Below are 10,781 nucleotides of genomic sequence, written 5' to 3'. Positions count from 1 at the left end.
CTATATAAAAATTATTAACGGTTATTTATTTGAACGAAGATTATCTCGGTTTCACTATTATGTCTTCACTGCTAATAATGAAATCCGAATTTCCTACTTCTCTTTTTTATCTCTGGTACTTGTGATGGATTTTGGATGATTGCTAGGATGCGGATATTGGTTTGTGGTGGTTAGTTTGATGCATGCCGGATGTACTCAACAATAATGTTACGTGTTAAAGCACCCGTATATGACATTCGAAGTTTGATTCCTCTTACATCTTTAGACGATCGTATGTCAGCAGTGAGTAGTATTTTCAAATACAAAAGAAAAATTGCTCCTTGGAACATAAGCAATATTTATATGCTTTCATGATTTATTGTTATACAATTATTTTGTTGCTAAGGAAGGTGGTTTAAATTTGTGAGATCCATGTAAAATCTCGAGTTAATCCAACATGCATTGCTTTTTCTTCTTAAGATGAACTTGCATCGTATGCTGATCCATTGCTTCTTTTATGAACAATCAATTGGTTTAATTTATATCTATTTTGTTATGTGCATCTCCTATACCAATGCCTTGTTCTTTGACATCACCGAAAGTATACCCGAATAAACAACATCAAACCAAAGATGCCAACTAAAACAATGCGATGATGCTCGCAAAAGCTCAATGACCCCTCATAAAAAACCTCTAGCGCCTCATCTGGAACGTAAGAAGAATATAGGAAAAGTACACGAAACTCATTCCATAGGAATGATCTTCTCTCTCACCATTTGGAACAAAGGAATTGGCGCAAAACTTTCCAAAGGAACAGCAATTGCACCTGTACTTTTGGAGGAATGAGAAAATGAGCTCTGAGCTCATGGGAAACTTTCCTACGAAACTCGCTTGCACTCTCCCTCCCTAATCATGCTTTATCTTGCCTTGTTGTGCATTAGCAACGCATGTCATCATCAAAGTTGCCGGAAACATGCACGGCCAAATAAAATTATAACCATCACATGTTGCTTAGTTACAAAAGAACTAATACTGCAAGTATAATAGTAAAACATATATCAATTAATTGATTGTTAATGTATTAATACAAATTTATGGTTCCTACATTCCCTATGTTTTGGACTCCTGTGTTCCATCTCTTCCTATTTTTTCATGTGTTTTTCATTCCTCTATTTTGCAACCTCATTCCTATCACATTCCTGTATTTCCACTCATTCCTTTATTTTCCATTACTACGTTCCAAACAAGCCCTAAAAATGAGTCCTTTATACAACATCTAAACTAATACCACCCCTAACATATACTACAAACAATTCTCGCCATCATAAAAAGGGAGGAAATCGTGCCCACATTTTAGAAAACCCTTTTCTGTGAGACTGACCATATGCATCAGAAAAAAAAAGCCGACACCATCACGCAATATCCCAAAAGTCCAGGGACCAATGCCGCAGCGACCAACCCAGCCTTGAGCTCGATGGCGACGCGCTGGATAAGCTGCAAGCCTAACCCAGCTTAGGCCATGCCCCATGACACGCCATTATTCTGGACCGGCAGACCGCTCCCCACCGCTCGCCGCTGCCTCCACCCTCTGGCAACCGGGCCACACCAGAGCCGGTCCCACCGCCCAGTGTCAGGGACCGTTGCATCTGGAAAATCCAGCGTGTCATGTGCCGACGGCGGCTGTCACGTTACATTACTACGCTAAACCGATCGCTGTCCTCTCGCTAATAATTTAACTTGTCGAACGGGCAAGTGTCGCTTTTAGGAGAACGGCCTCGCTGTGTGCCTCTGAAGGAACCTGTGTTGAATAAACCTTTTCTGAATCCGGTGACATTTGGGCAGGAGACACGAGGTCAAACCGACGGGTTCCCCGGCGCATATGGAGGTCAAATTTGCCTGTGATGGAGGGCACCGAGATGAGGGCCTTCGATCCGATCAAGGCGAGAGACGGCCAAATTTCGCTCGAATTCATGCGGTTTCGAAGAGATTCGTTGCACAACGGTTTGATCAGCAGCAATGATGTTGTATGGTATCTCGAACTATGCACTGAAGGAGTATTTGTCGAGGACAAGGACAAAACTTGCAATTGGTAGCCAGTCCAAGTTCCAGCACAATCTGCAATGATAAAAGAAGCACGAGATGCCAAGCTGCATGTGAAATCATCCAGCTCAAGAATTTCAGAGCCGTAGGCTTCAATTCCAGTGCCTCCACATGTCATTGACCAGTCTCGTGCAGCCGATTCCACGGATTGAAAATCTGCAGGAATCTCTGGTGGCATGCATGTACACTGCGCGATGCAGCTCAGCCAGGGCTTCAGAAATTACTCCTACACAACAGGGACAGGTTTCTTGTGGAACAGCAGGCAATGATTAGGCCCCGTAAATCTGGTCGATGTAGATCCCAACTCCCAAGCAGCAATTTCCTGACAAAAAACAAACTGCTGGGTACTTATCGCTGTTGTGGCAATGGCAACAAATGCCTGAAAGTTACTGCAGCACAAATTGGGATCTGACAGCATCATTGCAATTCTGGAAACTTAGCATCTACAGCGTTATTTCCTGATCCATAATATAATATACATTTCTTGGATAAGCTCAAGTGTCGGCAAAAGAACCAGAGTTCTGGGTAGGAATCATTGGGTAGAAGAGGAAATGTGGTAGGCAGATTTCACTTTCTTTTCCAAGAGGGCAACATGCTTGTCGAGCATGGACACCACCGCCTCGAACTCAGTCACCTGTTGATCAATTGCATCAATATGCGATACATACTCGTCAAAGCCTTGGTTTTTCTCGTTCAGCTGCTCCACAAAGACTCGCAGACCAGCAGCAACATCTCCATAGTTGCTGTATTCCTGTGCTACACGGTCGTTCATCTTCTCAAGCAGAGCCAGCTGACTGTTAGTCCCCTGAAAACAATGAGAACCATGCTAGAAATCAAGTACTGTTGTATAAATAAATTAAAACAGAAAGATGCTTGTAACCCCAAATGCCAGCATACAACATAACCAACACATGCTAACCAATAACCATATAATCCTATCGAGGAACATTACTGAGGATTCAACTTCCATACAACATAGGACAATAATCTGCCTTTCATTTCAAAGGCCAGATTAGGGGGGGAAATGGTTCTTATAATTTTAATGAATACATTCATTCGTTTCAAGTTATTTTTACCCTAATCTGTCACATCATATTGAAGCCGCCAAGCAAATGCAATTTGTTACTCAATTTGCGGTATCAACATTTTTTGATAAAACTGAAACTAATATTACTCTGTCTCAAAGCCTTTCTCTGTTGAAAATAATATCAGTGCTTGGTAGCGGCAATAATACGCATCATATACAGAGCATTAGTCTTGCCAATAACAGTTAACTGAACACACCATGACAAGTTAATGACCTCGATCCTAATAACACTGTACATCCACTTTAGTTGTTTTAGACTACAGATCCAGTATGTAAAACTGTCAAAGAAGATAAAATCAATGTTTTGCGAATAGTGACAATTTAGTTTATGTTTAGGCACTCTACCTCTTACACACTTAATAGCCATTCCTTGCCAAGTCAAGGGAAATGATTAGCCTCCTACTGTGCAAAGAACTAAAGTAGTACTACTGAGCTAGGTCAAGGTAGGGATCTGTTGCAACTTCAGCCTACAAAAGTTGAGTGTGGACCACATATCCAGGGGTGGAGCCACCATGATTCCTGGGAATACCCAAGAATTTTGGCCGAACATCTAGTAGATATAAGCTGTAACATGTATATATCTACTAGGTAAGCTTATTTCTCAGTCAAGCAAAACAGGAGCTCAATCTCCAAGCTGCATGGCCTTCCAAGGGCCCAGCTTCCAATCCAGCCTCCCCCCCTCATCGACCAAGTTGGCATAGAGCCGTTGTCAGTTTTGTGAGGCCAATTTCTACATTACAATAGTCCAGTTGATTCCCAATTAAAAAAAATCTAGTTGATTCTTTCCCCATGTAATTAACGAATGAAACAACTGCAAAGTGGTGTATGTTTCAAATGTACTATTCTAGCTATACTGATTGATGTAGAACTCCGAAAAATGAGGTAGAAATCAAGTGTTTTGAAATCTTTGTGGGAATTAGCTGTGAACGTATATGCTAGTTTCCTTGTCCATGCCACTGCCAATTAGTCTTGGTTATATTTGTTTAGAGTGAATTCTTCTTGCAAGTTAAGACCACCATCAAATTAAATGCTCCTGGGCCTTGAAGGAATGCAAATGTAAATGCATTTTTCTTAAAATTTTTGTAGTTTTTTAGTTGAGAAATGTTTAATTTGAGCAATTTACACTTACATTTAAGATATGAAAGAATTGTTTTTCATACCTTGAACGAAAAAAGCTTAAGAAATGCGAATACCCAACTCTCGAATCCTGGCTCCGCCACTGCACATATGCTAGGTTCCCAAACCTCAAATTCAAACTCGTACTCACCACCCAGCTGGTATAATTTTTCGGGCCAGTGTCCAGCAAAATGGAGGGTAAGAAAATTGAGCCATGCTTCTCAACTGAAAATATGAAGCAATACTAGAAACTACTCAGTAATCAGTGGTCACAAGTCACAACTAGATGATACAGCTACCAGTCCAAAGAAATTCATTCATCGGGAATTCATTTTGACACACCAGCACTGCATATAGCAATAACTTCTTTAACACATGAACTTTAGATACTTCCATTTGCAACAGATGGTCGAGAAGTAATTAGTTTGGAGGCTTAGAGGTCCCATCCTTCCCAAAGACCTAGCACAAATGGGAGCACACCAAATGGAAACACCTGAACATGTTGAATTCAGCAAACATCTAGGTAGAAAATACACGCAACAATCTAACTACGAATTTTGAAGTCAATGGCATCCATGAAGTAAGGTGGGGGGAGCCAGATTCTAGGGTTACGGTGTGATTTACTGCGCCACCTTCCTTAACAAATCAGCACCGCACCGAGCATTAGCAATTTGGCCATGCGCACTTCAAATAACCCCTCACAAATTTGTTAACCGAAAAGATACCGATATCAGCATATCTGAATACAGTGAAGGGAGAACGGCGCTGAAGCTGCACGACCCCGAGGGGTTCGATTCGAGTGGAGGGGAAGGGAAACCTGGAGCTCGCCGCGGACCATGAGAGAGACGTTGGTGAAGAGCTCGGCCAGCGACTCCGCAAGCTCGTCCCGCTGCCCCGCCGCCGCCGTCTCCGCCTCCGCCACCGCCGGGTTCGCACTCGCCATCGCCGGCGGTCGCTTTCCTCTGTGCCGCTCCGTGCGGAACTAGGCCGTAGCTTTCGGTGGTCTCCCCTCTGGCCGAGACCGGCCCATAGTATTGGGCGGAGGCCCACTACGGTGTGTTGGCCAGATACTATGGGCCGGTGCTGTATGACAGGGTGGACCCACCATCTGTTGACTAGCACGCAAAGACCTCCTCTCTTTTCAATGTCAGGACCCGGACGGTCTTGCGTGAAATCTACTCGAATGCAAAATTGCACGTTTATTTAATTGTCAGGTTAAGGACTTCAAATTGGCTTGGTTTTCATTTTTAAAATGAGACTACTAATTTCAGTTTGCTACTGCGTCTGAAGCTGAAAAATAGGCGCCCATTGCCTACCGGCTACCTGCAAGACTTTTTGTGATGTTTCAGGATTCAGGCAAGAAAAAAAAAATTGCAGCGGAAAGGTGGCCACTAGATAAGCTTTGCCTTGTGAGCTCAATGCTTCCTGGACTGCTCAGCTTTTATCGTAGCACGAGTTCGTTTTCTCTTATTTTTTTTCTTATACTTATTTCTGAACAAGTAAGGTTTGAATGAGTTTTTTTTTTCTTTTTTCCTTTTTTTGGCGTAGAGGGCCTTGTCATCGGTATGCAGATTTGCAATACAAAATGGATCATTCCGAATTTCCGATGATGCCCAGCTGCCGCAAATTTGCACGAGTCTCAATCAGTCGCCAAACAGAACCAAAGCTCACTCGTCCTTCAACTTCACCCACACATTTTATCTCAACTCAGAAGCCAAACACTAAAATGAAGTTGTAATTGCATTATTATATATATGAACAGGTTTTTTCAGACCATCCATTACAAGATGACTGAATAAACATCCATAGGAAACAAAAATGTTCCTTTCAGGGGCATCAATACAAGCACGGCTGATCATATCACAAGGTGCTCATCTCAGACGTTGAGAGATGGCATATGTTCAGCAAACTAGACAAATGCGGCAAACTGGATTATTTCAAAGCGACCAAAACAAAAATTATTGACCACCATGAAATCACCTCACTCCGCAGCAGTAGTAACTTGAGTTCAATAATCACTCTTAACCGTACAGACTTCTCTTTCCATTGAGGTATGGAATACGGATTCTAGGCCTCCTGTTTCCTGTAGAAGATGTTAAGCGTGTCGCTGTACAGGGCCACAGAATTGGAGACCACAGCAAGCACAATCATGGTTACAGCCAAAACCTTGTCGCGCTTGGTTGAAACGCCATAAGGGTCCCTTTAGAAACAGAAAGCAAAATAACAATTAGGTGCAAAATTGCCAAAGCCAAATAGACCTACAAACTAGGAATACATTTATATATTACTCGAAGGGTATTATGATAAGTTACCTGAGTATAATCATGGCAGGAAAGATGAAACCGATAAGCACAGCAGCTGTGGCGCCAGTGAATTGGAACGCGTCCCAGATGCTTGGTATGAAGATGGCAGCAAGATAAATCACAGCAAGGAGTGAGATTGTGATGATGGTGAACCTTCGGTTGTCACGAGAAATGTGCCTTGCGGTAGGAAAGAGCAGCCCATCCAAGTTGAGCCTAAGGGCAAAGAAGACTATAGGAAAGACAAGCATGATATGGACCACATAGCTCACTCTCACTACGTCGTTGAACACAGAGCTGAATGGGATGCGAAGGTCAGAGTCAAAATTGGCGAGCACGTCAGCAAGGGTAGCCTCACCAAAGAGGAGATATGCAAAGAAGCTTGTTGCAATGTATACACTTGAGCAGAGTCCCAATGAAGTTTGCACAATTGGTTTGATTTGAGTCTTGTCCTCCAGCTCATTGTCGATGCTGTGAACTGTACAAACATGAAGAATACACGTTTGGTATCACAGAAAGTTGTAAACGACAGGATCAGAAGTGATCAGTACTCAGTAGGAGACAAACCATTGTAGTGGCAAATGTAGGCAGTGACAAGAACAGGAACAGCTGTGAACAGTTTCCAGACAGAACTAATTCCGTCTATCTCAGGAAAGAGTTTGGGGATCTCTACAGTTCCTTGGATGAGTCTGACAATAGCAACTCCAGCAGTGATGACAACAAAAACCACAGCAAGAGCAACTGATAGCGCAGATGTGTATCTCAATGAATCTGTGACCAAAGATGTATTGTTTGTTAAAGTGGTGTCCTGTGCCCATAAAGGAAAACAATAGCATATTGAACCTTTTTTTTTATCTAATGGAGAACATACTTACCCAAACGCTTGAAGCTCACCAATGGAGCAAGCACAAGAAGAGTTGTGGCAAGGAGAACAACGGGGCGAGAATTCCACACATGAGGTCCAAACCACCCCTCAAAGATGCCACTGTGATGAACACCAGTTGCTGATGTCCCTGATAGGACATCCCCTACAGCAAAGATGAAGTAACAGTATCAATAATAGTTTGATGTAACACACATGATCTGCTCAAGGACATAAGTGATTCCAAGAGGAAAAGAGGCCATTTCCTGCACTTTGATTAGCACAGCCCCAAACTAGATGAAGTGCATCTTCTCAAACGTTACAAATTTATAATTGAACGTTCACATCAATTTAAAATGGTATGAGCAAAAGAACTCACATCAACAGGGAAAGAAAACTAAACAGAATATTCAGGGTAAACACTAATGTTTTCATGGGAAAGTGCTCAACCTAATACACATTTTTATCATATAAACTTTATCAACAAATATGGGTCTTCTTGTGAGAGACTTAACATGTGTAGCTGAAGAACTCATGAACTTTCAACTAATTGTAGATTACCAATGTTTGAGTAGCAACTAAAAAGGGCACCTAAACATATACTACTAGGCCCGGTTTTCAATATTTTGACAGCATGCAGAAGTAGGCATAACAAAAATGATTGTGTTCAGAACTTCAGATGCTTACCAATTATAATCATGTATACAATCAACACACCGATGTTGTTTATTACCACAGACACCTGCAGTGCAATCCTTCCCCACTGCCCGAAAGTGTCACCCATCAACCACCCGTAGGATGTAATCTTGCCCTGGTGGCTGCACCTGACCAGCATGTCAATGGATGCCTCAGTGAGCAATGCCACAAGGATGATCATCAGAATACCAGGGATGAGGCCTAGCATCTTGATACTCGCTGGCAGAGCCATGATTCCAGCCCCTACAATGGTCGTTGACAGATTGAACACTGCACCAGAGAAAGAAGCTCCGTTGAACTCGTGAACCGCGTCCTCATCAGCTTTGATCGGGAGAAGCAGCGTGGTCTCATCTTGCGTTGCCTTGTGTGACACGATTGGCACATCGCTCGATGATCCATTCCCAATCCCCATTTGTTTCGGTCACCTGTATGAGAGAAATTTCAATTAGGACAACAGAATTTTGGCCTCGAATTGCCATATCCATTATAGTCGTCTTCAATCATTCAGTTCTAAATGTAGAAATCAGAACTCCCATTGATTTACCTAGCGGTTCGGGAACTAGTAGTAACAACTAACAACTACTAGGGAGATATCAGTGGTTTTCACACCATTATACAGTACTAAACTTTGAGCTTGGAAATAAGCTTGTGGCTCATGTGCAGCAGACACAAAGCCTGATTCAATAAGAAGTGGAAAAAATACATGAAGCAACGAGCTTGGAGCTCCATGCACATGATAATTCACATAAGGCACACTAAAATCCAATCTCCCCAGCACAATTCCGAGGAGTCTCAACCGCTTAACGAAGTTTCAGAACAACCGCCAGCAAACATTAACAGTAAAAAAGGAATTCATGGTATTCCCCTCTGAATCCAAACAAGTTCACGAGACTCTTGTTGGGGAATAGCGCTGAGATCGCCGCTCAGACAACCCAACGGTCAAGCAACAATTTCCAACCCTGGCACAGATTCGCATCAAGCGCTCAAAGAGACGAACACCCGAGATGAAGGAAAGAACATACCTAGCGGAGCAAACAGAACCAAAGAGAAGTAGAGAACAACTCGTGCAAGTTGCAGAGAGCAGGAGCTCCCCTCCTCCCCCACCTCCGCTATTCTTAATAGGCGAACGCGGGGCACGGGTAGGTGATGCAGTATAATAATATCTGTCTCCGCCTACCAAGAACTGGCCACTGGAGTTCTTGCCGCCACGGTTCGCCGCGGCCCCGTCCCTATCCGTGGAAAAAGCCCAACTTTCCAGCTCAGGTTGCGTCCCTATCCTGGCTTCCTTCCTTCCTTCCCTTCCCTTCCGCAGGGCAGGTCGATGCCGCCGCCGCAGCGGTGACGCGGCCGGTCTTTACTTCCTTTTTCTTTTTATTTCCTTTTACTTGCCGGATTGGACCGCTCCTGGCCGGTTGCGTGCCGCGTTGCCTTTCTTGGACGGAAATGGCGGGCCTTATCCGCGGGAAGACGGCGGGAAATGGCGAGGCGTGCGGCGGCGGGGGACGACCGGCCGGTGGCCTAGATAAGTAGATAACGATGACGGCGACATGTGGTGCGGGTGAGAGGCTGAGAGCGATGGATCTGCCTGCCAGGCTGCCACTTGGCAAAGGTCGGTGGAGACTGTTGTTGAGGAGAGTGGATTTTGCGGCGAGGCGGTTAACTGACGAGCGAGAGAAGAGGAGCGGTGGATTCTTTGGATCCATGCGGAGATTCACCTTCCTTTTAACAATCACTAGTGTCAGAAGCAAGATCCAACTTAAATATTCAGAAAAATATGGAAATATAGGGATTTGAAAAATATTTGAGCGTGAAGATCTTTACGAGGCTCTTGAAATCGGACGAGATCTATATTTTTCATAGCAAAAGGAAAATCCGAACACAAGCGGAGCTAAGTGTAGGTCAACGTGGACCATCCCCGCTTGTGCAAAATTTTCAATAGCAACTGGTTGCACCATAAACACAAGCAGGCAAGCGGGTAATAAGTACCAGATGAATCATTTTACCATTAGCAGGAACTACAAGCATATCATTCCTCCCCTCTTCCTCAACCTCAAGCAAATGGACGAGTACACGGGTGTTTCGCTTTGCCTGAAGCTTCCACGGCCATTGAAACCACCAATTGTGTAGTTTATTATCACATTTGACGTCCGCCTTTGCTACGCCGGATATTGTTTTTCCTTTCCTAGCAGATGTAACTTGCCAAATATCTGATCGTGTGCTGCATGTTTCCTTTGCCATTTTTTTGCAATTTTTTCTTGGTTGAAAACTATTCTCAAGAGCTAGCTACGTACTTAGAGCATCTCCAGCCCAAAACTCACTTCCAAAAATTAATTTTAGGACCAAACGAGAAAAACACCTCTCCAACGGTAGCCCAAACCGGTACCCAATCTTTTCGCGCGCCCAGTAACAGCGGCGGCTCAAGCCAAATTTCCACCGTTGGGTTGCACTCCCAGCCCCGATGGCCTCCAGCTTTTTTTTCTTCCTCCCGCGTGATTTCACGTCCTACGCATTGTTTTTCCTTCAGCCCGCCGGCCTCTCCGAATCTCCGCAGCAACGTCGGCGCCCCATGCATCCGCCCTCCTCGTGCAGCCGGCCACGACGTGGTGCCCTGCATCTTCCCAGTAGGTGTCATCGTGTCGCT

At 43.9% G+C, this 10,781-nt stretch overlaps 2 protein-coding genes across 2 annotated transcripts; both read right to left on the bottom strand.

Annotated features, from left to right (window-relative positions):
- Positions 1–2,434: 2,434 nt before the first annotated feature.
- On the bottom strand, positions 2,435–5,317 carry LOC101763142 (biogenesis of lysosome-related organelles complex 1 subunit 2). Its single transcript, XM_004951558.3, has 2 exons — positions 5,100–5,317; positions 2,435–2,884 (listed from the first exon to the last, which is right to left on the bottom strand). The coding sequence occupies exons 1-2, from the start codon at positions 5,223–5,225 to the stop codon at positions 2,612–2,614; spliced, it is 399 nt and encodes a 132-aa protein (XP_004951615.1). The 5' UTR covers positions 5,226–5,317; the 3' UTR covers positions 2,435–2,611.
- Positions 5,318–6,004: 687 nt separating this feature from the next.
- On the bottom strand, positions 6,005–9,635 carry LOC101762734 (amino acid transporter AVT6A). Its single transcript, XM_004951557.4, has 6 exons — positions 9,163–9,635; positions 8,132–8,565; positions 7,458–7,610; positions 7,150–7,353; positions 6,595–7,060; positions 6,005–6,482 (listed from the first exon to the last, which is right to left on the bottom strand). The coding sequence occupies exons 2-6, from the start codon at positions 8,550–8,552 to the stop codon at positions 6,350–6,352; spliced, it is 1,377 nt and encodes a 458-aa protein (XP_004951614.1). The 5' UTR covers positions 8,553–8,565; positions 9,163–9,635; the 3' UTR covers positions 6,005–6,349.
- Positions 9,636–10,781: the final 1,146 nt, after the last annotated feature.

Source organism: Setaria italica, chromosome I (assembly GCF_000263155.2).
Source record: "Setaria italica strain Yugu1 chromosome I, Setaria_italica_v2.0, whole genome shotgun sequence".
In the NCBI taxonomy this organism is placed as follows: domain Eukaryota; kingdom Viridiplantae; phylum Streptophyta; class Magnoliopsida; order Poales; family Poaceae; genus Setaria; species Setaria italica.
This window is presented reverse-complemented; position numbering and strand designations above follow the sequence as displayed.

What these genes read in the sequence shown, in the direction of transcription:
- LOC101762734 (XM_004951557.4), bottom strand. Translation starts at nt 8,552, where the DNA reads ATGGGGATTGGGAATGGATCATCGAGCGATGTGCCAATCGTGTCACAC. An exon ending in TGTATACATGATTATAATTG is followed by an intron (nt 7,611 to 8,131) that starts GTAAGCATCTGA and finishes TCTTTGCTGTAG; the next exon opens with GGGATGTCCTATCAGGGACA. An exon ending in GGTGAGCTTCAAGCGTTTGG is followed by an intron (nt 7,354 to 7,457) that starts GTAAGTATGTTC and finishes CTTTGGTCACAG; the next exon opens with ATTCATTGAGATACACATCT.
- LOC101763142 (XM_004951558.3), bottom strand. Translation starts at nt 5,225, where the DNA reads ATGGCGAGTGCGAACCCGGCGGTGGCGGAGGCGGAGACGGCGGCGGCG. An exon ending in TGGTCCGCGGCGAGCTCCAG is followed by an intron (nt 2,885 to 5,099) that starts GTTTCCCTTCCC and finishes CATTGTTTTCAG; the next exon opens with GGGACTAACAGTCAGCTGGC.